Source organism: Drosophila ananassae, chromosome 2L (genome assembly GCF_017639315.1).
Source record: "Drosophila ananassae strain 14024-0371.13 chromosome 2L, ASM1763931v2, whole genome shotgun sequence".
Classification (NCBI taxonomy): domain Eukaryota; kingdom Metazoa; phylum Arthropoda; class Insecta; order Diptera; family Drosophilidae; genus Drosophila; species Drosophila ananassae.
In genome coordinates, this window is record NC_057927.1 from 5506184 (window position 1) to 5532638 (window position 26455).

The 26455-nt window shown below is 43.0% G+C and overlaps 4 protein-coding genes across 4 annotated transcripts; all 4 read left to right on the forward strand.

Moving 5' to 3' along the window:
• The first annotated feature begins 691 nt into the window (after positions 1–691).
• On the forward strand, positions 692–2086 carry LOC6500578 (protein zerknuellt 1). Its single transcript, XM_001953475.4, has 2 exons — positions 692–880; positions 945–2086. The coding sequence occupies exons 1-2, from the start codon at positions 794–796 to the stop codon at positions 1926–1928; spliced, it is 1071 nt and encodes a 356-aa protein (XP_001953511.1). The 5' UTR covers positions 692–793; the 3' UTR covers positions 1929–2086.
• Positions 2087–6259: 4173 nt separating this feature from the next.
• On the forward strand, positions 6260–7534 carry LOC6500579 (tetratricopeptide repeat protein 12). Its single transcript, XM_001953476.3, has 4 exons — positions 6260–6731; positions 6782–7051; positions 7103–7225; positions 7293–7534. The coding sequence occupies exons 1-4, from the start codon at positions 6628–6630 to the stop codon at positions 7507–7509; spliced, it is 714 nt and encodes a 237-aa protein (XP_001953512.1). The 5' UTR covers positions 6260–6627; the 3' UTR covers positions 7510–7534.
• Positions 7535–10274: 2740 nt separating this feature from the next.
• LOC6500580 (protein zerknuellt 2) lies at positions 10275–11246 on the forward strand. The gene is made up of 2 exons (XM_001953477.3): positions 10275–10405; positions 10468–11246. Exons 1-2 carry the CDS (start codon positions 10346–10348, stop codon positions 11194–11196), a joined length of 789 nt encoding a protein of 262 aa, XP_001953513.1. The 5' UTR covers positions 10275–10345; the 3' UTR covers positions 11197–11246.
• Positions 11247–12173: 927 nt separating this feature from the next.
• Positions 12174–24076, forward strand: LOC123257725 (homeotic protein proboscipedia-like). The gene is made up of 3 exons (XM_044717652.1): positions 12174–13226; positions 13730–14366; positions 23822–24076. Exons 2-3 carry the CDS (start codon positions 13820–13822, stop codon positions 23842–23844), a joined length of 570 nt encoding a protein of 189 aa, XP_044573587.1. The 5' UTR covers positions 12174–13226; positions 13730–13819; the 3' UTR covers positions 23845–24076.
• Positions 24077–26455: the final 2379 nt, after the last annotated feature.

Genomic DNA, 26455 nt, shown 5'->3' on the forward strand with positions numbered 1-26455 from the left:
TTCCTTTGTTCCAGCTTATTTTTAGCGGATTCCCAGAAGGAGCAAATCCGATAGCGCCAGTAATAAAATTTGCGAACAATTTCGTAGTCCTGGGACTGAGCACAAAAGGACAAAGGGTCTGAGGCACTGAAGGACCGCGACGGTTTTGCATTCGCCGCGACGGAGACTGTAGCTCCTACGAGGTATCCTGGCTGCTGGTGCTGTGCGACAACAAACAAAAGTCATAAACGGTCCAAATCGAGCATAAAACCCAGCAGAAGAGTATCCTTTTTCGCAGCGTTGCTTTCATTGCATTATGAGGATAATTGCGGACGTCGAGCGACCAAAAGCCGCGACAACAGCCTCGCTGGTCGGTTTCACTTTCAGCGCCGCCACCACTGTGTCTCCCGGCAACAGGTGCTACAAGTTGGACAACAATCGGTGCGGATCTCCGATCATCATCCGCCTGTCTACCTGGCGAGACTCTTTCTCCGCCAGGACCCCGGGAACTGTCTCACGTAACGCCAAATCCTGGCAGGGATTGCGATCGAACCAGCCTCTAGATTGCCCATTGCCTTGGCCGGAGTCCTGGCTAGTCGTCGCGGTGCCAGTCGGCTAGTCGCCAGCTACGATGGGATTTATGGCTCGCGGGTTTAGGCAAATTTTTTTCGCAACCGAACCACTGACCTGACCTGCGGGGCTTGGCCTCTACCTAACGGACACGTATATAAAGGTCCGTGTTTGCTTAGGACAGCAGATCATTCCAATTTTGACAGCTCAGTGGACAGCATCAGTAGATCAGGAAGTGAACGATATGTCATCCGTAATGCATTACTATCCAGTGCACCAGCCCAAGGTGGCCCAGTACCCGACAGCTCCATCCATGGCCAAATACAACGATGTAAGTACTAAAAACCTTGGATAAATTGAACAGCCAATTAATTTTATTTTGACCTTTTTTATAGTTGCTCTATGGCCACCATCATCACGCCGCAAATCCCATCACCCTGGCGCCCACCTACAGCCAGATAAACACCAATCCCACCACCATAAACGATCACTCCTCACAGCAGCAGCTCCTTCAGCATCAACAGCAGCAGCAGCAAGTGTCCTCCGACGAGAACTTGCCCTCTCAGCCCAGCCAGGACTCTCAGCGGGTGAAGCTGAAGCGTTCCCGCACTGCCTTCACCAGTGTCCAGTTGGTGGAGCTCGAGAATGAGTTCAAGAGCAACATGTATCTGTACAGGACTAGGAGGATCGAGATTGCCCAGCGACTGTCTCTGTGCGAGCGCCAGGTGAAGATCTGGTTCCAGAACAGGCGCATGAAGTTCAAGAAGGACATCCAGGGACACCGGGAGCCCAAGGCGAGTGCCAAGCTGGCGCAGCCCCAAGCGGAGCAGAGTGCCCATCGTGGAATAGTACAGCGACTGATGTCCTATTCCCAGGACCCCAGGGAGGCAGCCGCAGCTGAGAAGCGCCCGGCAGTGGCTGTTCCTCCAGTGAATTCTCAGCCAGCTTATGTGCCGGCCAAGATCAAGGCTCCAGCTATGCCCACCAGCGTGTCAAACAACAATAACAGCATGTGCTCCAGCTCCGACCTGAGCGAGATTTTGGAGCATCTGGCTCAGACAACAACTGCACCCACCACTAGCCTGGCCAATCCCGGTATCACCGCCAATTCCGGAGCGAGTTCGGGCCATTACTCCTACAACGTGGATCTGGTGCTGCAGAGCATCAAGCAGGACCTGGAAGCAGCCGCCCAGGCTTGGTCCAAGTCCACCACGGCCACCCAATCCTGGCCTGCCAGTGCCCAGAACCAAATCCCCTCAAGCGCTGTTCACACGGCTCCTTCTATGAATCTTTCATGGGGCGAACCAACCGCCAAGTCCAGGAAGCTGAGCATCTCGCATGTGAATCCCTGTGCCACAGGCTACAATTATACAAATTAATTTTTATACTTACCTTTCTATATTTTTTTAAAATTAAGTTTATAAGTTTAATCTCAGTTAGAGCTAAGCGAACGTCTCTGGCATTTGGACGCAAAAATTCCCTTTAATCTCAGTGACTTAAACTCATGAAGATAATCAAATAATTGATAAAAATACGATTTTTTTTTAAATATAACTATGCATGTTATAAACTAATATTATAAAATAAACGAAAAAAAACTAAAAAAATATTTTGAAAAATTCAATAAGAAAAGAAAAATATCTAGTTAAAAGTTTAGCAACAGACTGTAAACTTCTCTGGGAGTCCTTGCTGCCAACTTTCTGCTCTGGCAGACTCAACTTTTGTAACAGTTTCTCCCGTCATCAATCCTTTCCAGATCCTTTTTTCCACTCCCCTGCAAAGTGGACACTTGGCTGGGCAAATAACGAAACCAAAGGGATGGGGTGGAATAGGGAAAATAGCAAGAGAGAGAGTTAATTTTTACCATTTAGCCAGTGTGTCCCAGTTGTCTTCGGTTTCACTTTTGCATTTAATGTCCCATTGCGGGCGACTTGAGGTCAAGTCGAGGAATTTCCATTGCATTGTTGCCCATCTATTAGGGCCCGAGAAAAGTGTCAACCGCATTAACTCGGACAGGTCCAGCCCCATTCTTTTCTGCTCCGGATGCGGATACGTGGCCAGGCCCAGTTTCTCGGTCTGGGTCCAGGTTGGGTTGGTCATCTTGAGCGGTGGAGTGTTAGGATTTGATTTATGGACATTTAACCGCACACATTACTTGCTGCTGGCTGCGGTGGCTGGCTAGCGTCTTGCTGCGCGGAAATGCGACACTCAGCTCCAAGGAATTTCCACCAGCCATCCGAGATCCATCCCCTCGCTCCATGCCGGCCCAGTGGTGTGGTCGGATGGTGTGGATGTGTGGCAAATTGCTTCCCTTGGGAGGAAATTGTCGCTCGCACTTGCCACAGCCAAAGGACTTGCTGAATGTGCACTGCAAGAAATATTATTGTAATTTGGACAATAGATATATTTTATTTTTTAAGCCAAAAATCTCTCAAAACTTGTTTAATTCTTCAATTAATATTTTATATTCACTTTTCCAACTAGATTTACATTATAATAGATTTCTCCAAGTGCAACCATATGAAAGTCTCAGGGCCTAGGGGGAGGTCCTTTCTTAAGGGGTGGATCCTTGGAATTTTCATGCGCATTGTTGACATTTCCGGACATGTGGTCCGGTTCGCTTCGGATCTGGTTTGCTTGGAGCATGTCCTCCACATGTTCCGCGTGTTTCGGCTGCTGCCATAATGAATATAGATGCCCGATTCGGGAAGCGTGGGCGTGGCTAATCGCCGGGCAATCAGAGGCAGCTAATCAAAGTCGCATAAAAAGCAAACAGCAGGGGCAAGTATCGTAAGGAACTCTCCGCAGGCCAGCTTCAATTACGCGAAATGCCAATGTAATAAACATGTCCAACAGCACACAGATTGTTCCCATTGTTCGGCATCCAGTTATCCAGATTCCCATGCTCAATCATTCGCTCGGCGGCAACATTGCGATTTTATTAGCCGCAGTTTCGGATTCCGGAGCTACGGTTGCCGGAGGCGGAAAGCTGGATACTGTTGCCTTGCCTTGATGACACTGACATTGCCGCAGTCTTGGCCTGGTCATAACAATAAATTCCGCAGCCGCAACGGAGGCTGGGCTGCAAAAACATTTCAAATTGTTTCTTGTTAATTAAATTATATATTCACTTGGCTGTCGCCCTTCCAACTACTCCCACACCCCCGGTGCCAACCGCAGCGCTTTGTAATTAGATTGAATCTATAATTTTTATAGCTAATCGCCTTTTGGGCGCTTTTGGCTTACAACCCACAATCCCACAGCCCGTGCCATTTGCAATGAATTTTGAATTCGCGGCCAGGACGCCAGGACACCCAAGTGCTCGGAAATCCTTGCGACAGCCGAGCGAAATGTATTTTGTGTGCAAATGAAATGGCTTGCCAGGACAATCCGCTCGGCGTTTGCCGGGTAACAGTACGAGTTAATTAACAGTTTTTATACCCTTGCAAGAATATTCTGAATTTTGTCAAAGTGGCCATAGGATATGCGTTTTTCGAGCACCCGCTAATATTATATCTTTGTCATTATTTATCATATTCTTTTTACTGATTTATCTATATGGTTTCTACTATCTAAAAATCTGCATCTTTGCCAAAACTTATCCGATTCTCAATCGAAGTATCTTAATCGATTGGTACATGGATTCCCCACCAATCTGCATCAAAATCTAGGAACGAAATATTTTTTAGATTTTTTGGTCCCATTTTCTGTAGGATCCCCTTAAAAACGTCAGTTTACACATGGAACGAACAATGAAACGAACCACTGCGAACGCAATATATCTTTTGGGCTTTGAAATAGCATGACTCGTGAAATAAATTTAGTTTACTTCTTATTTGTTTACCAATTTTAAAGCAGTAAAATTCTCAGTATAAGAACAATATATTTAACATCAGATCATGAAATGTTTTCGGCCAAGCTCCATTTTCCGCTGCTAGTTCACCACCCTCAGCTCTGATTTTGGAGCTCAATTTGGATATTTTTGGCACGTTTAAACGTTATGACATTTCACAGACGTGTTAGTCCCTCAACGCCACCAATATGGCCAACACCTGTCGTATAAACAAATCGTGCAGCGCCAGAAAAACTTTCCGTTCATTCTACATATGCCTGGCTTGGGGTTGTCCTGTTTTTGGTCCGCAAAAAATATGCATATATAGTGAACAGCAGACACAGGAAGCTCTTCTTATTTTGTATTCCATGGAAGATTGTGAATGCGTGAAAAAAATCACTTCAAAATTTGAATGCCAATTGCGAAGAAGAGGGGAGTGGGTGGTGTAACATCCCAGCCCCAAAATAGAATTCTTGGGCGTACAATGAAATTTTTGTTGTACCTTTCGAAGTCAGGGGCTTTTAGAGATTGGGGTCGTGGTCCGTAATGTTTTTCAAGCATCTGTTGCTTGATTTTTGCATTTATTTTACCCCTGTTTAAGGTGGAATAATTTAGAAAGAAAAGGTTTGTAGTTCCGGATTGTTAATATTTATCTGTGGAAAAAATTTACAATTGTATAGTAATGAAATTTGGCGCTTAAATCCTTTTTATCCACATATGAATACGTTTTATTGGCAACTCCCTCACCCCGGAAAGGGTTCGCATTTCATGGGTAATTCGATGAGGTCCTCAACCCTCTCCAACAGCTGATGGGCAGCATATGCAAGTGACCTCCCATCTGTAGGGTTGGGCCGTATATATGGCCCGTTGGCTGGTATATTTTTCATCGGTCTAAAACCCATAATTAAATTACGTGAAATTCATTTATAACAATTACGTCGAAATGGCAATCTATGCTGATGATGCCGCCAGGCGGCAAGGAGCTGCTGCCACAAGGAGCGTTACCGGCTTTAGCCTAACCAACGGAAACCCAAACGAATTTCGTGCGGAATAAAAAATGCGGTGCGTCATGTGAGCAATTTGGTGTCGTTGTCGTTTGTCCATTTGCTGGCAGGAATGGTGCTACAACCAGTTCAGGCTCCTTTTGCCGCACTGCAATTATTTATTCCCGTGCACTTTGTTTCCTCCCCTGACCGCCGATACCCGCTCTTCTTGTGCAACCGAACCTGGCGCTTAAGCATGTCCATGTCCGGTTGGGGATAGTGTGTGTAAAGGAGTGTGTGTGTGTTGGCTCCTAAATGCTTGGCACACACGGCACAGACACATATCCGCCACCCAGCTCTCACCAACCAGCTATCCTGCCTCCCTGTCTCTCTCTCCTTTCCTGTCCTACTCCTGCGAATGCAGGTAATGTGCCAGCGACATGCACTTCCAGGTGAGGCACAGGAGTCAGAGAGATGGAGTAGAAGGTTCCACTTACAAAAAGATTTTTCAAAGAGATTTATATTTTATAAGGTCAAAAAAATATTTAAACATATTATTTTACAATTTCAAGACATCAGAACAACTTAAAATTAATATAAAAAGTAACTTAAAATAAGAGAAACCAAGAAACCTCCATTTTTCCATGTGTTTGGTTAATGTTTTGATGGACAGGGGCTTTGAGGGTAGCGGTTGAGATTGCGACTCTACTATTATTAGATGCCATTATGTTTTATAGTCTATAATTGATCCTTTGAGCCACGCTGAGCTTGGCATGCATTTGTGCATTTCTTTATCTTACAAATTATATGAGATTAAATGAAAAGTAATGTGAACGTGAGTATGAATATGGCTATCAGCGAGTGTTAGTGCCAGTGCCATAGCCAGTGCCAGCCAGCGTGTGTTTGTCTACACCCGTAATCATGTAAACGATTCAACGCAAATGACTGGCAAAAAAAAAAAAGAAAACCTCTATCACGATAAACATTTTTGATGAAAACAAAAAATCCAGCAAAAAATGCCATTATTTTTTCAAATCATAAACCGCCAATCTATCGATATGTTTTAAATGTTTCTTTAAATACACTTGCCGAATCGCTAGGCAACCAGTTGGTTGGAGCCAATAAACAATCCAACCCCAAGTTGCCACGCGAATTGTTTGCCCAGCTGGTAAACATTTTGAATAAACAAACCGAACAAACGGCAAATCGAAAACAAACACTAGCTTGAATCCTTTTTGATCCTTTTGATTTCTAACTGAAATCATGTATTCATTGCAACACCCACAAATTGATGAAAGCTTCTTGAGTTCCGAGTCTGCAGTGGAGGAAGTTGTCAAAATACTTGAAAGTCTTCAAAAGAAGAAAGAGTAAGTATTTAATTAGCTTTTAAAACATTTATATTTAAACTTTAATTTAGAGGTGAAGAAGAGGAGGAAGAACTAGTTGAAAAGAAGTTTATTCCAAAGGTTATAACTGAAGATAACTTCATAATTACCGAGCGTTCCAATGGAACGAATCATTCGGCGCCAAAGGAACCCTTACAGAAGGATAAATCAAAGCGTCCCACCTTCACTCCAGCGGATAGACAAAAGGATAGATATCCTTTCATGCGACAGGTGGAAATGAATCTCGAGGAACGCTCCAAGGCCCGCTTGGAAAGGGAGCGAGTGGCTCAGAACTTTCGCAGGTAAGTAACTTATTCTATTTATTAATCGTATTGATTGATTTTTATTTTAAGATTGGGAAACGCCGAGTATCGTCGCGGAAATTATGAAACTGCTAAGCAGATGTACTCTGAAGCCATTGAAAATATCCGGGATAGTCATATCCTTTATATAAATAGAGCTCTCTGTTATATCAAGTAAGCAAGACACTTTTTAATTAAATATATTTGAAATATATTTAATATTAATATTATGAATCATCAGATTGGGTAAATTCAAGCGAGGCATCGTGGATTGCGATTTCGTTCTAAACAAGCTGGATGAGAAGAATCTAAGAGCTTGGCTGTATCGAGCCATGGCCTACAAAGGCCTAAACGACGAGGCCAACTTTGAGACCTGCGTGAAATATGCCCGAAAATTTAATTCCAAGCAGATGGAGTTTATTGATGAGTTCCTGGAAAAGCTGAATTCAGAAATGTGACTTTGAAATAAAAGTATTGAAGGTGAACACCTCTACAGAACTCTCTTTTTTAATAAAAACAAAAGGATAATTTATATACTCTATATAATATAGGATTATATAAACTACATTTGATATTATAATACTCTCCTTAATCTCAGTGAGCCACACATTTTCAGCTTTAAACAAAAGCTTCGCATTTCTGTTTTAAAATTTAACCCTTCGCCACAATAACTTCAAGTATTGTTTACATATGACAGCCGGAGTATCGTGTTTGGTAGCTCAACTCTTTCGATTCCGTTCCAATGCCATTCAATCGAAGTCAGACACCCAGGGCACATCCTCTGCTCGGCTGTCAGGCTGCTCTCCCCTCCTCCAGCCGGCGCTCTCCGCAACCACCATCGGATGAAGGCAAACAATTCGATGGCGGTAATCAATCTTCCTTCACTCTCTGCCAGCTGACAGCTCCGTGGTGTAGAGTCAAATTGCGATCTTTGTTTGTGCCGGGTCCGGGTTACGGGCCAGGACAGCGGTCCGTAGACGGGAGACCGTATAGGAAAGAGCTGGCACTCAGCATTGGCATGTCCGAACACTCAAAATAATGCCATAGATTAAGTTTTTGGATCTTATTTAAAAACTTAAACAAACACACCTAGTGCAGTACAGACCGCATATTCAGTACATTTAAGATGAAATTATTTTTTCAAGTGCATGAGAGATTGGGTAGATATGGGACGCAGTGGAGTGGAGCGGGTGGGGGCTAGCTGTTCCATTTATGCGTGTCAAAGGTTGCGTGGCACAGGCGGAGGGCGACAGATTGAAGCCGAGGCAGGCGACACAAATGTTGTACTTGTCACGGTTGTTGCGGTAGTTGCATCTTGTACTTGGGCGGGTTGAGGTTGTGGGTGGATGGGCTGGGTGCTGGGTGTTGGGGCGGGAACTCCAAATGAGTCTTTGTCCCTCTGAGTCGGCACAAAATTCTTATCCACTCATTAATCCTTTCCATTTAACACAATTATCTGACAGTTGGGTCTCCATTTTATTGCATCTGAACAATAGGAAAAGGCCAAATATAGTATATAGACATGTATCGCATCAATCAATTGTTTTTCAGCAATTCATGGATGTTTTTACATCCTATTTTGGGTTTTTAGTCGAACCAATCAAGTGAAAATATATCAATTAGAAAAACATTAAGCCAAAGCTGATCAGGATAAGATCAATATAATTGTCCATTTCGGATGGGGGTAATGTTCAAATAAGCGTAAACATGAATAATATTATTTAAAAAAAAAAAGGTCATACTTATGAATTCATTTCTCATTCGTAACCTTATCCATTTGTTGAACAATTTATTTATGAAATATTTCCACTCACACACTTGGGAGGAAAACTTTATCGATAATGAAATTCTACAAGTTTCTATTATTGGCATAATCAAATAACTAATAAAAAGAGACGACTCTGTGACAGCTGACGATGAAATATTGTTCACAAAACATGGAAAATCTAATATGATCCAAGCGTCCTCATCCTGCTCCATTTTCCTGTGTCACACACGACACGCTGGCCGAGATGGAAGAGTCGGAGAAAATTTCAATATGCTGGAAATTACTTTATGATGTGATGACACCAATTTATCTGAGCCAACATTGAGCTGGAGCCTGGCATGTTGTCCACGAAATTGTCCTGGCCAAATGGTGCTCATTTTGGCTTTGTATTTTAACCAGTATAGTAGAGTATAAGTTTATCAATTCACGTGAACCGAATTTTAAAGAGCACTATGCTTAAACTACAAGTATAGCTTATGACCATTTCCCTCAAGGATAGGGGAATCTTCTCGACAGCTTGCTATACTGGATTATTGGGTAGCCTAAAACTCAGATCAGATCATCTCCTCAGCGATTCGTCTCTAAGTTGGACTCCGCATCCCAAGAAAACGCCAGATCCAAGTAGCGTGTTATTTTGAATAAGCCTGTACGCTCATAAATCTATGCCGCGTAGCACGTAGCCCGGGTCCGCGAATATATCCCATTTTATAGCGGGTGATTGGATTAGCATGAAGTAACGGTGACACTCTTTTTATGGCCAGGGATCAGGGTCAGGACAGCCATGATCCCCTTCGGTTGCTAAGCAGGTAGTTCAACCCCTAGATATTCATAACTGGCTTGGAAAACCCCGGGGAAAACCAACAGAATTCCGTTCATACTAGTTATCTACCTGATTATCAGGATTGGGGTTTCGTAAGCCTGCTTTTAAGCTATAACAATCTTGAAAGGTTCAGGAGAGGGAATATGTGATGGAGGGTCTTCTAGGTGATTCTTACGAAGGGGGTGGCAGTCTCACAATCGCAGGTAACTTCCCAATACTTTGTTATTTTGAATATTTTTACTAATTTATATTATAGTTAATAATAAAAGATAATAATAAAAGATCAATAAAAATATTTTAACATTACTAATGTAGTGTACTCATAAAGCAGTTAAGACATAGCTCAAGGACCTCTATTACTGTCTAGATAAATCGGAAAGAGTCTAGAGACTTCATAAGATCATAATTAAATAAACAAAACGCAATCAGGACTCACGCCACCGTGTCGCTATGGAGAAACTTCTGACACATCCTGGACTCTTAGCTCTTAGCCTGGCCTAAGGAGACGCGCCAGCTACCAGGTCAGGCCAGACTAGCCGGCTGCCAGCTCTGAAGTCTCGCCGGCGGGACAGGTAGGAACCAATACGATCCGATTCGGTACCTAAAGCATCGGTATATAAGCATATGATGGGACTTCAGTGACATCTAGTTAAAAAATACACCTCTTAGAGAACAGAAGCCACACAGAGTACTTCCATCAACAACCATGTTCTTTATTGAAAACGAAAACGTTTTTGTTGACAATTCTTTGATCAGTGACTTTGTGGTAGGTTTCTAAGAATTATGCATTTTTAGCTTAAATATTAATAATAAATTAATTTATTACAGATGCAACCTTGTGCTGATTTAAACATGGAAGCTATTCCATTGGCCCCCACCAAGTCCACTGAAAAGTGCAAGAGATCTCGGACCGCCTTTACGAGCCACCAACTTATTGAGCTCGAAAGGGAATTCCATGTCAACAAGTATTTGGCCCGAACTCGTCGCATCGAGATAGCCCAGCGTTTGAAGCTGACGGAGAGACAAGTCAAGATCTGGTTCCAAAATCGTCGCATGAAGTCCAAGAAATTGGCTAATAAGCAGGTGACCAAGGGAATGGTTACCATGTCGCCTGCCCCACCAAGCCTATCAATCGAAGATGTGTTTGATGATGGATTAATTGTGGAACGACTCCTCCAATATGCAAATACAAATACCGAAGCTGTCCCCCTGCCCCAAGATGTCCCTCCGATGCTGGAACAGGGTCAGATCACACCACCATATCAAGAGTATGACTACCTCAACGAGTTCTGTTCCGCTCCCATGGACTTTTCCCAACTGCCCATCAACGGAATGGAAGCTAATTGGACGAGTAATTGGTTTGATATTGAGCCCACCATTCCAGTTCCCCAAAACTCAGCAGAGCTTATTCCCAACGCTTATGAATTGGACCAATACACCAAGCCATTTGTGCCAAACTTGTGTTGGGAAACGAATAGTTCGGCCTCGGTATCCACTACGTCGGAAGAGTACCTTGAAGTAGACTACGATTTTATTCAGAACTTGTTAGATTTCTAAAGCTGCTGAGACACTATTTTCTAAATCTGTAAATAAGAAATTGTATTATAAACTGTAATTATGAAATATAACAATATAAAAATCTAAAATTCCGAAATCAGTTGGTAGAATTGGCCTAGAGGGAAAGCCAGAACTGGACAGGGGCTGCCTGAACCTACATATTGGCGAAACCAATCTCACCTGCGCGCATGTGGCAATATATGTATATGTATAGCAACATTTTTACACCTATAGTGACATTCGGGTGCATTAATATCCGCACATAATTACACGCTTTTGCCGTGGACTGCATCGAGTGGATTCGAGAATGCAAAAAACGGCCAAAAGCAGGGCGAGTGCGAGAGTGAGCTCTGGGGATGTGGGGGCTAAAAAAGTGGCTAAAAAGCAATGCCACCAAGATTGACAACGTGATGGTTAGACAAGAGAAGAGACGCTCAAAACAAAAACTGCGATGAGCAAAGCAAAATGTCAAAAATACCCAAAAGCCAAAAAACACCATCCAGAGAGAGAAGAAACTCTGTGGAGCTTGGACTTTTTATTTTCTTGTTGTTTCGGTTTCTGTTTTTTTTTCTGGTACTGCTGCTTGAGCTGGGGCTGTCGCTGCTGCGGAATGTGTAAATAACAAAAACCAAATAAATTCCGTCACAAGCAACACGTTCGCTTTGGAAATGGAAAAAAAGCGAGTGAGGCAAGAGCAGCACCAGCAGTGGCAAAAGAAACCGCTGCGGAAATGACAGCCAAAGATACAAAAGCCACGCAGCGACACGACCGCAAAGATACAAAACGCTGGCCCGTTTGGCCAATCAGCGGCTCGGAGAGTTGTGCGCCTGTGTGCGTGAACTCCACCCTCCTGAATGGCCAGGAGTAATGGCCATAGTAACCAGTTTCCAGCCGCCTACGGCGCATGTGTCGGCCGGGCGGCAAAAAAAAAAATAACATGTGATGGATGCGGTGGCTGTCGCTTTGGCCACTCCTTGCGAACGGGTCCAAAATCCCAGAGGCAGCGCGTTCAGTGCGTTCGGTGCTATTGGATGGAATGGTTGTTGGTTGGTCTCCAGCTCTCGGGCCCGCACGAAGCTCTCAAGAAGCTCTCCGTCTCGCTCTTCCCAAAAATCGCTACTCGTTGGCAAAACACTAAGAATATTTAACAAAATAATATAAAATTCTATGAAATAATATTTGAATATAAAACTTAAAAATTGTCCAAGCTGGAACTCAAAGTGCAACAACAATAATTGGTGCAATCGAATAAAAACACCTCAAGAAAAACCGGTTCTGCGCACCTCCAGCTAGCAGAGGGCCAGAAAGAGACAGCTGGCGCCTAAGTGACTGTGCGTGTGTGTATGTGTGTGTGTGAGTGGAGAAAACTATCTCGGACAAATTGCAATAGCGGTGTAGGTGTAGGTGTATGCGTGTGTGGCCATTGCAACGATCGCAGCAACTCTACAAACTCTACACATTACGCATACGCACCGTGGTACAGCGCGTACTTGTGACTGGCATTATCGCCACATTGTAGTTGCCGCCTCTGGTGGTTGTAAGTGCAGCGCATTTCTGCCATTCTACCATTCTGCCACTTTGCCGCTCTGACGTTCTGTTTTGGCCTTTCCGCGTCGCCATGGCTGCCAAAAGGTGTGTGTTGAACTGAAAAGAGCAACGCGAACCCCAAACTGTCGTCGCTCGCAGCACTTGATGGTTGAGTAAACACAACGGTGGCCATATTTGTGTTCATATCTGTGCGGAGCTGCCTGGTTGCCGTCGCGGTTGTCGCCTCTTTACGCGGCCCAGAGATAACCCGTGACACACTAAAGTTCTACGCAAAGCCCGCATCGCGAAAGTTGTGCCGGTTAAAAGCCAACAACAAAAAATACAAATACGAAGGGTTAAGCCACCTCATTAATTGTGACCAAGTGCAGACAATAGTGAAAATTGTGACCAAGTGCTGACAATAGTTCTCAATTCTCCACAAAAAAACAAACAAACAAAAACTAAAACTTTGAACGTGTAAACTTCTCGATCAAGAGAAAATGGTAGGCAATGATTTTAGTTTATTAAAAAAATATAACAAATAGTTTCTTCCCAAAATATTATAGTATATTGGTTCCATTTGTTGGTTCCATTTTATGATTATAAATCCGAAATAAAAAATGTTACTTCATAAATTAAACTTAATAGTTTTTCTATACTTTGTAATGTGAATTAAATAAAAGATCTTCAAAGAAAGTTATTGGTTTTAGAAGGTTATATTTAATACCTGTTGTACCTGTTATATTTTCTGTAATCGCACCTGTCAAGATCATTTAAAAATCAAGTTAATATACAATAATTCGAATATCCCGTGCTTTGTTTTAAACTTTTTGATTGACTTATAACCCACAAGTTTTTAAAACTAGTGTTTTTTTCATTAAATATATATTTTGTAGAACATATAATATTACAGTCCAAGTAAAACCGTTCAAGAAATCCTCAGAAAAAGCTTTTTAAATTAAGTTTTTCAAGTCTGCTATTGATAATAGCTTCTTCTTTATTGCAGGTCGCCAAATTCCTTAATATTTAAAATAACTTAAAATCAACAAACCAAAACAAAAAAACCTAAAAAAAAAGTTACAAAAGTAAGAAAGCCATGCAGGAGGTTTGCACCACTCTGGACACAAGCGCGATGGGTACGCAAATTAAGTCGGAGTCGCCCCTCAATCCGCTGCAGGTGCAAACAGGCCAGACCTCGCTGCCGGTGGGTGGTGGTTGCGGTGTTGTCGGTGGCGGTGCTGCCGTCGTGGGTGGTGTGGTGGGTGTGGGCCAGCCCGGGGTCGGCCAGCAGGGGGCACCACCAGTGCCGGCGGTGATGCTGGTCAACAAGATGGCTCCGAACTGTGATAAACGGGCCGCGGACACGGCCTATTGGATGGCCGCCACCGAGGGCGGATTCATCAATTCGCAGCCGTCGATGGCCGAGTTCCTCAATCATTTGAGCCCGGAGAGTCCCAAAATCGGAACACCTGTTGGCTCCGGCGCCATCGGCGGAGTGGGCGTCAATGTTAATGTCAATGTCGGGGTCGGATATCCGGTTGGCGTTGTCCCTCAAACGCCGGACGGCATGGACTCGGTGCCTGAGTATCCTTGGATGAAAGAAAAGAAGACATCCCGCAAGAGCAGCAACAACAACAATCAGAGTAAGTTCATAACGATATAGTACACTAAGAAAAAAATAGTTAAACATGATTATAAGATTAAGAAAAGAAAGATAAGGAATATTTTTTGTGGAAGTATTTTTTATAATTTCTCTAGCATTTGTTTTTAAATCGTAACTCTTAGAATCTAAAATTGATGTAAAATCAAACTTTTTTTTGCTGTGCACACAATGATATACGAAACTGTCATTAATCAAGAAATCAATGCAATTTACCTTGCATCAAATGAGGCGCAGCATGGCGGCGCCTTCGCAACTTCCCGTCCGGAGGAGAACCCAGAACGCTATCCCCGACCGCCCGAACACCCATCCCTTTCCCACTCGATCACGCACTTGGGAAGGTTCGGCTCCTTTGATGGACAGCTCGGTCTGGTGCCGGCAAAGATCTGTTATTTGCGATCATTTGTAACAATTTTCGAGAGCAGAGCGGACCCAGCCAGACCAGACCCACTCTCTGGAAATGTTTCATTTATTTCCCTTCGCTGGCTCGGCTCGAATGTGTCGATTTCATTTGCGCAAGAAATAAGAAATACGAAAAGCCACGAGAAAAGTAAAAAAAAAATAATAATAAATAAAATAAAAGTAAGAAAACTACAGCTGGGCCAGGGATCGAGGCAGCCGCATTTAAAATAAATGAGGTATCAAGGTTGTCCGGCCATACGTTTTCCTGTCCAGGTTGCAGGGCCCGGTATTCCAGTTCCCCTTCGAAAACCAAACCCCTTTCCTTTCGCCCCTCTGAGCGATTGCAACCTGTTATTTGGGTTCATTTGTCAAAATATTTTTTCCTGTCCCCCTTTTTTTCTGTGCCTTCGATTGAGGGGGGAGTGCACGCAGACGAGGGAATGCCGTGTTGCACGTTGCAATTGCAAGCCTGCAGGGCCTAAAGTGATGTTGTGGCACAGCAAATACGTTCATATTTCGTGTCTGTAGCTGGTGCACCATTTTAAAGCAGTGTCCTCCCGTTCGCCATTTCTCCATTCACTCGCCCAGGGATATCATAAAAATTCAGGGGCCTTGAGAGGAGCTAGCCTGCAAGGGGGAGGATGGTTTTCAATTAATCACTTCCTTATCTGACACATGGAGAGCAGTAGTCCTTTCTGCTGAGGCTTAAAAATATTTCAGATATCTCAAAGATTTCTATACCTATTCCAGCTGAAATATCACCTTCTCCAGCACTTCTTAAATGCAAATGCTTGTGGGATTCTCAGCACTGACTTAAACTAATACAATGCCAATTAATATTGACCACACACTCCTCCACCACACATCCTGCTGACAAATGAGCAGCACTAATCCCCTGAAAACAGTGTGTAAGTGTGTGTTTAACCGCCAAATCCCAACACGTGGCCAGTGCTGGCCCAGGAATTCCCCCGAGGGGAGAGAGCAGAAAAGTCCTCCTCCGGGTGTCCGGGTCTGGTCTCCGGTTCGCCGGATCCCTGGTCTCCCAGAGAGAAAGTGAGCCAATAAATAGCGTGAAGCATTCCGAAGTGCCGACACTGTATCCCATTGAAGGGTCAATACATCTTTCTCGCCCATATAGGATATACACACACTGGGTTCCCTGGGATCTGGACTGCGCCGAGCTGAGTGGGTGGGGAAGGGAAAGGGAAAGGCAACGACGGAAGGGACGACGACATGCTGAGCGATATGGATTACAAATGATGTTGTAAACGTCTGTCCAGGCGACCGTTTGTTTATCTCGGTGTGTGCGAAGTGGCTGTGGGTCTGTGTTGGTTTAACAGTTTAATTTGTTAATGTTGTCAAATTAATTCCTTGTCAAGTGGTAGCCGATCTAAATGATTCTCCGGCTGGCTCTTTTCAACGAGCTCCCCAGAGAGAGAAAAAATAAAGATCGCATCGTGGGAGTCAACAAATGCCAGTTGTATCAAAATGAAAATGATTATTTTAATCCTCCGCTATGGAGCTCCATTATTAAATACTTTCTCTATCCAGTAATCATAATCAAAGCCCAGATTTCTTGGAAACACTCGTCCTCTGCCGCAAATTGTTTGCAACGCATTCTGAATTTTAATACGTTGCACGGAGCTTCATGTGGATTGGAGTTAAATGGTCCATGGGAATGGGGGTTTTGCTCCGAAATTGTTTTGTTAGGCTGGTTGTAATAAACACACAGAACGGAGGCAATAAAATTTCCGCTGGGAAACAAGAAGTGATAATTAGGCGTAATGAACTGCAAGAAAAGTTTTTAATTGTCGTGCAACATGTTTGCGGAAAGTATCTGCGAGATACTTGCAAGGATCTCAGCAGGAAGAGTGAAGTGCTTTAAGTGAGTGGAGATTTCCCCCAAAAACCGGCTGGGGGGTAAACCAATAAAAAACAATTTGACTTTGTTGGCCCCGTCTATTGAAAGGCGGCAATCCATTGGCAGCGCCATCTGTATCATCCACTCCAGTCCAATCCAATCCAGTCCCCACCCTCCCCACGCGACCATATGTTGCTCCATTGAGGACCAACGCAGTTCATCCTGCTCCTGGCTGGCGATTGTGGGTCGCGGAGGGGGTGGAAGGGTGGAAAGGCATAAAAAATGCGTGCGGCACGACTCGAAACTTACCCCCCGAGGATTACGATTATAACAAACCATTTATCATAATATTTATGTTGATGCGTTGTACTTTTTCTCAATGAAGGTCCCAGGTCCGCAGTCTGCCGGGGTCAGAGCAACGCGGAGGATGGGGCCAGGTTCGCGGTGCCTTTTATTAATTTTATTTATGATGAGTCATTTGCACATTTATAATTTTAACCTTTACAGTTGAATTCATTCAAAACGAATCCAAAGCGAGTGCCAAAGCCAGGGGAGAGCACAGGATAATCAGAAAGCTAGGACCAGATTCCCAGGCATATCAAATGGATCAAGCATTAGATTATTGATTTATCGTCATGGTGTGCTTGACATTAATAGACTTGTCATATGATCACTTATGGATATAGTTATAAGACCTGAAAAAGTCTTAACCCCAATCAAAAATATATCATTGAAAATAATTACCTTGCAGATAAGAAACCCTTACCCAAATCCTGTTAAAACTTTTTTAAAGCCCACTTAACCAGAAAAACTCCTTCGCCCAAGTGCCTCTGAAAAGGTAAATCGCGAATGCGATGAACTTGAAATCATGTCGCTGAGCATTAAATTAATTGGCGGTCGTCAAATAATTTTTTAGCACTAATTGCGCGTCAAACGATGAAAAATTTCCAGGGCCAGCGTCAAGTCAGGACTTGGCCAAATAGGTAGCCCTTTTTTTGGGGCTTCTCAATTAATTGTTACGACTTTTTTATGGAGATAAGTGCGTCTTGGCGTCTTGGGCCTGGCTAACAAAGGGTTCTAATTGGCAGGCCGCAGCCAGGATAATGCCAAGCAGACGTTTACGCCCCGAAGGGTTTTCCATATTTTTCTTTCATTTTTTTTTGGTGGAACCTTCCTTCTGCCTTTCCAACATGACTGTGAAAAAATCTGTTACGATTAGTTAAGCTTGAGCCAGCGGCTGGGCAAAGTAAATTTTAAGATTATTATTTTCTACCACATTTTTTTGGGTGGCTTTTTTCGGTTTCTTTATCTGCGAACTTATTTGTCATTATATTTAAAGCGAAAAGGGGATTAAATCGTTAATGTTTGAGGTTACTTTCCTACGGTAAATAAAATAGAAATTCTGGGAAAATAAAAAGCTTTAAAATAAGCGAAGACTGTCCATGTATTTTTATTAAAAATCAATGGCGTTTGTTGTAAAGTTTGGTAATTTAATACATTCAAAGAGGAAATAATCATTTAAGCAAATCAAGTCTCTTCATTAGGATATTCCCCCTCTACTTGGTTCTCCTTTGACTTTCCCCAATTGGTCATTTTGGGGTTTCCCTTAAAAAGTTTGAAGTTAACCAATATCGATTTAATTTTATTTCCACTCATTTAGCTAAAAGCGTTTCAGTAAAAATGAAAATATTTGTCCGCGATTAAATTAAAAAAAAAACTGGAATGAAAAAAAGTGGAAACTGGGGAAAAGTGGAAGAGCGAAAAGCATTTTATGAAATGAATGCACTGACACTCTGGCCTCGCCTTGGAAAAATTTGAATACATTACAGGACTTTAGAGGGAGGACTCCCCCTGCAAATAAACTGCCATGGCCACCCACCCCCTTCTGGCGCTTCACCCCCACCCCTTGTGGCCAGGACGACGGCATGACAATGACACAAAAGCCGCGCACTTAATCGCCGCGGATCACATTCCGTAAAAACCGCGACGATAAAAATTTTTTACGCTCCATTCTTGTGTACTTAGTGGAATGGAAGGGACTCCATTCCATTCTCCTCCCACTGACACGACCACCACCCCCCGTTGTGGTTGACCCGCCTGTCCGCAATTTCGACGAAGACATCTCTGTCCAGTTTCTCTCTCATAGTCGTCCTCGTCCTCGTCCTCGTACCAGAATAAAATCAGATCTGAAATTATTTTCAATTTGTACGCGATTTATTTTTATGTCTTTTTTTAAGAGGCCCTCCTTCTCATCAGCCCTGGGAGCCCAGTTTAAGCGATTTGTAAACATTTGAATTGGATTTTCGGTCATAAAAATAGCTTGTTATCTCAAAGACCGGGCTAAGTTGTTGGCATTAGTGCTATCATAAGTAGGGGAAGTACACCTATTTCATCCCGTACCCCAATCGTACTCCTCCTCCAACTGAATAACTCGCCGTTAATCGCATTGCATTCCGTTTCAGTGAAAACGCAGTTGGACCTGAGGGCTTGTGGTGGCGGGGGATGCACCCTAACCACTATAATAAATTAATAAATTACCAAGTTTTTGCATAAAATACAGTTTTACTTATCAATGAGCCAGGCGAACTGCCGTAATTACTGGCCAGGTTCAGACGAGGGTGTTGCCAAAGACAAATGACTGTAAAAATGTAAAAAAATAGGCCCAGACGGTGGAGAATGCCATAAATTATCATCACGCATGCACCGATTGCGGGTTACGGATTCTGGTTCCGGACTACTGGGTTATATCATGGAGTTTCCTTGGTCTAATAGGGCTTTAATAACAGAAGGGTTCTTGAGACTCTTTAAGAAGGAAAGGCTGGAAAAAGGCATATTGGATTAAATATTGGTTTGCATAAAATACAATGTGTTGTAAGTACCTTAACCCTCAACACCCTTAACACTATTAGAACCATTTACATGAATATGTAAAACAACAATGTTTAAATGTGATTAATGTTACCAATAGCTTCAAGAGGTTTCAGCAACAAGCCATAACGTTAAAATATTTAACGGCATTTAAAAGAGCGTGAAAAGTCAACAAGGACATGCAAGGAGGAAGTCACACACACACACTCACTCTCCGAGTCACAGGCTCACATGATAACCCAACCCTCGGTTAACCCCGATAACCCCGGGATGTGTGTGCGTTTGTGTGTGATTTAAATAAAACTAATGTTTGTGTGAAAATGGATTTTCTGTTTGTCATCGACTGTTGACTTCCCTCGGGTTTTTATATTCAAATAGCGAACCGCCGGGGCCAAAGGATTTCTTTGGCCCGTTCGGTCCTTTTATTCAAATTCGGTGGCAGAGGCAAAAAGATTTAAATTCGCATACGCTTAGCACGTGAATCCTTAAGGACGAAGGGCAGGAACACCGGCAACGACACCGCTTTCCGCCGAGTCATGCATCATATCTACAGCTGCGGAAACTCCACCTCGTCCTAGTCCCCGTCCCGGTGCTCGGCAGTCAGGATCTCTTTGGGATGGGTTTGGTTCCATCGCAGAGGGAGAGGTGCGATGAGAGTTGGCTGGGGTTGGATGAAACTGAAACTGAAACTGAAGCCGAGAACGCGCGTGGTTGACACGTGATTCCGGTGCTCGTAAATTTTCAAGAATTTTCCCATCTTGTTTTTTAGTGCTTCTTGTAGTTTTTAATTTGCGGCTTGTTGAGCATTGCCTGGCAGTTATTATTTATGCGATGAGTGGCCAGATAATGAAGCGGTTTGACAAGCGGGAGCGTTATTCTGCAGCGGATATTACGTTAGCTACCTGTGATAAGGACTGCAAGTATCGGAAAGTATTATGGCCTTGCAACCCCAAAAAGGTCCCGACCGGGGCGGAAAGCGAGAGAGATGTCACTTGGGGATGCTGCTGCTGCTTGGGATATGAGAGAGTGAGTGCTAAGACATCATCCATCATTTTGGACTTGACCTTTTTCGGGCTAAGCTTCCGTTTAATAGCAGACAGACCGAGGGAGAATCTTTAATTTTGTATCTGTGCTATCCATCAGACAGAGAGATACAGCCACTAGGTTCACATGTTATATCGGCAGGATACTGGCCCAGGACGAGGGGGAGGTCACAGTCAAATGTCGGACAGACCACATAAGCGCCTCTCTGGGAAAACTGCCATGCAATGTCTCATTGTGAGCTTTTCGATGATTATATACCAGGGACTTCTGTACATAAACATATCTCCCTTCCCCTATTCGGTTTTCACTTTTGTGTCGTGTTAAAAATGAATTTGTCATCTGTAAACGGTGTGACATGTTTGCCAAAAAAGCAAATCTCATTCACTCTCCACCTTTTTGATCATCTCATGCCCGACCAGGTCCACTGGGCAATACATCAATTGTTGTTTGGTGGTTGACTTCACTGCTTAGCGTATCCGAGCCAAAGTCCAAAAGTCCTTGATTGATTTGCATTGAAAATCGTGATTTTAATTGACATGCGATGAGCTGAGCAATCCAAAGAGCAATAATTATGTCAATCTGCTTGGCTTGTTGATCGATTGGTTCTACATCTGATAGATCCCCCATTTAAAGAAGGCTACTCCAGCACTTTACCTATTTATTTAAAAAATATCCACGTTCTATTGAACCAGGTGTTTAATTCCTATATCCCTGAAATACTACGCATCATTTGGCAATTACAACTCTTTTATTCAAGTCACATAAATGGAACAGAACGGGGCTGAACGGGTTTGGTGTAATATGCCACAAAAATAGCAATAAGTGGCACAATTATGAACCAATAGAGCCCCATAACATGAAGAGGTAAAACGGGGCCAGAGCGTATGTGGCAACATGGTTCCCTGCTTCCCGGCTTTATAATAGGCCCAAATCGTATGGCTTTAATTCGAAATTGGTGGCTCAAGGTGAGGGCCAACGGAGAGTGGCAGGCAGGTGGGTGGTGATTATTATAAACGCATCGTTCAGATCATTGGCCAAATGATTTTCCGAACAATTTGTTGCTTCGCTGCTGATTGAAAGGAGGTGTGGAGTGTGGAGCGTTCTGGGTCGTGTTGTGAAGGCAAAAGAGCGTGAAATTGATATGCAATTAAAATAATATTTTTCCAGCCGGGTGAAAGCTCTCATGATTATTGCCCAGCGCATATATAGAATAATTATTGATATCTCTATATCACGTATAGATTTTTATAGCCACCAGCTGTCAGCGAAATGTGCGCAAAATAATAATTTCCTTTGATGGCAAAATATTTCTGAATTTGACTTCCTATTAAAGCTGAGTTCAAGGACTCAGCCGTTAGCTCTATATTCTTTGGTGATTTTTTGAGAATTCTTTAGAAAAAGAATGGGGGATAGCAGGCTGAGTGACTGCTGCGGTTAATGGCTTTCGAATGCAAATTCAATTTTATCGCACTCTGTTCACTTTTTAATAAGATTTCCGCGGCTCCAACCCGCCAACTCCTCTGAGAGGCCGGGCCTTCCAGCCGACAGTCTGCCGGCGAAAGGTGCACTCTGTTGGAAATGAAAATTAGTTGCAAGAGCCGAGAAACAAAAAAACAGAAAAATGTTGAGAGAAATGAAATGAAAGCCCAGAGACACGCGACTTGCGACCTGCGAGAAATGCTTTTTGGCGCCACAAGCAAACCTGTATCCCCTTTAAAAGTGGTGGTTACAGTACACTGACAAAACCGCTCGACAAATCTCTTTTTTTTAGAAATCTAAAAATGTATTGAAAGTTACTAAAACCTTGTTTTCATCCAAGTGTATTCATACCTCTGCTGCTCGAGGGGCACTGCCCACAATCCAACAAATTGCGTTTCGTGTGCGAGAGTGGGTGGGAAAACTGTCAGAATGAATGAGTAGCCCGGTCACACCTACTCCCTGTCAGTCAGGGCCGAGTCTGCCCCTGAGCAGCCCCCAAATGGAAATGGCAATACGGAGTGGTATTGCTCCGAAAACTGTCCAAGGCGTTGCCTTGAATCGAACTTGAGATCGGAGCTCCACCAAAAAGAAACTTTAAACTGAAATACTTTTGGGAGATGGGTGGATAGCACACAACAATCAATCCAATTAGGTGAATGGTTTTAAAATTAAATAGAAAGTGTCTGTCTAGAATGCAAAGACTGCTAGACTTCAATACAAAATATTGAATGAATAAATCCAACAAGGAGCAATCTTTAACCGGATGTAGCATCAACTCCATCGGCTAAAGCCAGTTCCATCTTTAATTGAAAAATATTCGAAATGGCCAGCAAAGTGCTCAGTCATATTCATGAGCTTGGCTACAGCAGCTGCATGTAGAAATGGGAATGTTCGCTGATTATCAAACAAAAATATTTGCTAATCACGCAGATGCTGCTGCTGAACGGAAAGTATCAAATATTGCTTATGAAACTGCATAAACTTGGCTTGCAAGTTGCGAGTGGATCGGGTGGCCGGGGAGCAGTCTGTATCTTAACCCTGTAGGAATTAAGTTCGAGGCTAGACGCTATTATTTCCGACAGCATGATTTTATTTGCCTTTACCCAACATCATCGTCGTAATCCAACCCCTTTGCTTCTCGGGCCCCACCCTTTTTCGCATAATAGACTGCGGAGGGAAGTCCTGCACTTCCTTGAGACATGCCGGGCTGGGTCCTTCCTTATTGTGAGCCATCGAAACTTCTCAATTACGAAGTTGCCGTCCAGGACAAGATTGGGGCCAAACAAAAAGATGGCTGGATGGTCGCCACTTGACCGCTCGTTACGTGCTCCATGTGCTGGCCAAGTCCAAACGCCTGGGAAACTTCCGCTTACCAAACTTTGGGGTTAATTATTTTCCACTCTCGATACAAGCCAACTTCAAGAAAGAAAGTTTCTTGGCCGTACTTGGCAGTGTGCATATACTCTTGGCCATACATTAGGGCTTAAAAGACTTCGTATAAGTTTGTTAACAAAAAATCATAAAGCAACACGATGCTGCAATATTTTGACAGAGTGCATCGACTTGCCGGCAACCAAGTATGTTCCTTCCAGGTGAATGGAGATTATGGGGTGCTCTGTCTTAAATATTTACACACCTCAATAGGCACTTTATGGGTTGACTGTTTAATGTCAGTATTAAAGGGTGTTAAGAGCTTTTAGCTTATATTAAATACATTTAGTATACAATCTCTCTTTAGTTTCCTACAATTTAATGTAAAATTGTCATTTGTTTTCTCATTGCAGGTGATAACTCCATAAGTAAGTAGTGCCAGCCGAATAATTATTCTTCACTCATTGCGCAACCACAACCCATAACATTCTCCAATTGGCCTAAAACTACAATAAATCGAGGCACAGTTTGCATTCGTTATGAGGGATTCTTCGAGGTAATTAATTATTTAAAGCCGAAAACCGCATCGCAGCAGCCTGATTAAATCGTATTATACAAATTTCGGTCCAGCCTACCAAAGAAAAAAAATAATAATTTATTTTGTGCCAAACCGCAAAACGAATGATGGGAATGGGGTTTTTAATAATTATTGTATAACAATTTCCCTTGAAAATTTGCTTAGCCAAATAATTATTGGGCTTCTGCGGAAAAGATCTGCCAGAGATCTGTGACGACCATTTTGTGGATCGAAATCATCTAGAGTAGACCCTGAAATCGAGCATAAAACCCGACAAACAAAATAAAAAACCGAGCCAATCAAGCGGCGACCATTTTGGAGACGGTTTCAGCGGAAACGTCGCTTTTTCGTGTTCGTGACCAAAGTTTAGGTTTGTTTTGTGTTTTTCGGGTTTTGTGGGCAAGGGAAGACATCAGCGAGCAGCGTTGAAAAGAAACACGGCCGCAGAAATACAAAAAAAAAAATACAAATTTTACCTGAATTAAATTGAGTAACAAAACACGAACAGTTTTTTATACCGTCAGGTATGAGGTGTGAGTGTGTGTGTGCGTTTTTGTGTACATATAATTTAAGAAATATATATAGACCAATCTTGCTTGTGTTTTTTGTTTTTTGTTGGTTGTTTACTGAAAAGGGAGAGAGTACGAAACACGCTACCAGTTTAAGTTTGACCCTCACACACACACACACCAGCACACACTCTGGCACACCACCCTCCTCTTTCTCTTTTACTCCCTTTGTGCTTTGTGGGCTGCGGAGGAAATAATTACATGATTGAGGTACTCCACACACACACACACACACTGGCACACTCGGACAACACTTGCACGAATACCCACAATGACAAACACTGGCCACCTTTCCTTCCCCACCTTGTATTTTCATTTTTTTTTCGCTTTTTGGTGGTGGTCGTTGTCTGATCGAAAAGAACATGTCAGGTTCCCGACCTGACCATTGCATGACTTGTTCGTCCTATCGGTGTATCGCTGTATAGGAGTGTGTGTGGGCCTTACTGGTGGGGTATAAGTATGTGTGTGCGTGTGTGTGTGTGTGTGCTTGCAAAGCACCGGCCATATGCACGAGTATGAATGAATGACCGCCATGGCGGCTTTTTTAGAGAGTGCTTCTTGTGGCTCTTGCCTTTTCTTCGTTCTTTTTTTTTTCACATTTTTACACTGAAAAAATACTGGCTAAAAATATTCATGTATCAAGTATTACTTCTTTTTTTAATTCATATCTAATATTATGAGGGATAAGGAATGGTCATATTCATTTTTTCAATAAAAACTAAAGCTTTTATAGAAGGCCTTCCTAACCAAGACCAAAATTAAATGATAAAGGTTTAAGGTTTTAATATATTTTTATTAATAAGCTTTTTATTAACAATTGAATTTGAGGAAAGTTTCAACGTGTTACTCGGAATATTTTGGGAAATATAAGCCATTAGAACTGAGTCTTAAAACTACAGTAGTAAAGCGCCTTCTGAAACAAATTTTCTGCAAAAAAGTTTTAAGAAAACTATTTCTTCAAGTGTACATAATTCCCATAGAGTCGCAACAATGACGGCTGAGGACTGGCGGCGGTCGGCGGTCGGCGGTCGGTGGCCCTGGCCCAGGGCAATTATTGTATCGCTTGCTCAACCCACCCTGCCCCCACCCACCAGCAACCCTCTCAGAGCTCCTGCCGAGCCACAAAACGGTAACCACTATGTTGTGAGTGGTGTGTGTGCCAGTGTGGGTCTTTTTGGAGAAAAGTGGAGGTCAGGGCATTGTCGCTTTGTAATTGGCCAGCCATTGGTGGGCCACAGGACACAACCAACACCCACACGCTGCAAGGACATGTGTCACGCAGGGTCTGTTCTCCTCGGGGCTTATCAGCCAAATCGGTAACTAACTAAACATGCCATAAAATGCATATCCTTCATTTTTAAAAATGCACACTAAAAATTATGATTTATTTGGATAATGGTAGGAGGACTTTGTTCTTTTGTTATTTTTTTGAGGGAGTTAGTTAGGATTTTCAGCTTTGAGTTCAATGATTTTGATAAGACTATCCATTTCCTTTGTTTAATGATTTTTATCCTTCTTGCAATATAATTTGGGACTTCCTCGATTGCTCTTCTCCACCGAATAGATCATCTACGACATGTCTATGCGCTATTACTCCAACTTGTCAGTCATGAGGATTTCCCATTAATTTTGCCTGACCTCTAAAGTTCCGCCTCCAAAAAAAAGTAAGAGAAAAAAAAAACACTCCCCACACAAAGACCTTCGGACACAGACCCCGAAACACCCTCTGCCCTGGGAAGTATCTCCATCTGTGGTGCAGTGGCAGGATTAATTTCTAATTTCGCCTAATGTCCAAGTGTTGCCCAGTTCGATGTTTACATTTTGGGTGTCTCGTCTTCTAATTTACCTTGATAAAATGTTACCATTCCCGGTCTCAGTCCCCATCCCAGTCTCAGTCCCAT

Excerpts from the sequence above, each read along its gene's own strand:
- LOC123257725 (XM_044717652.1), top strand. The coding sequence starts at position 13,820 with ATGCAGGAGGTTTGCACCACTCTGGACACAAGCGCGATGGGTACGCAA. Across the intron at positions 14,367-23,821 it reads CAGCAACAACAACAATCAGA|GTGATAACTCCATAAGTAAG; the intron begins GTAAGTTCATAA and ends TTCTCATTGCAG.
- LOC6500580 (XM_001953477.3), top strand. The coding sequence starts at position 10,346 with ATGTTCTTTATTGAAAACGAAAACGTTTTTGTTGACAATTCTTTGATC. Across the intron at positions 10,406-10,467 it reads CTTTGATCAGTGACTTTGTG|ATGCAACCTTGTGCTGATTT; the intron begins GTAGGTTTCTAA and ends AATTTATTACAG.
- LOC6500578 (XM_001953475.4), top strand. The coding sequence starts at position 794 with ATGTCATCCGTAATGCATTACTATCCAGTGCACCAGCCCAAGGTGGCC. Across the intron at positions 881-944 it reads CCATGGCCAAATACAACGAT|TTGCTCTATGGCCACCATCA; the intron begins GTAAGTACTAAA and ends CCTTTTTTATAG.
- LOC6500579 (XM_001953476.3), top strand. The coding sequence starts at position 6,628 with ATGTATTCATTGCAACACCCACAAATTGATGAAAGCTTCTTGAGTTCC. Across the intron at positions 6,732-6,781 it reads AGTCTTCAAAAGAAGAAAGA|AGGTGAAGAAGAGGAGGAAG; the intron begins GTAAGTATTTAA and ends ACTTTAATTTAG. Across the intron at positions 7,052-7,102 it reads GTGGCTCAGAACTTTCGCAG|ATTGGGAAACGCCGAGTATC; the intron begins GTAAGTAACTTA and ends TTTTATTTTAAG.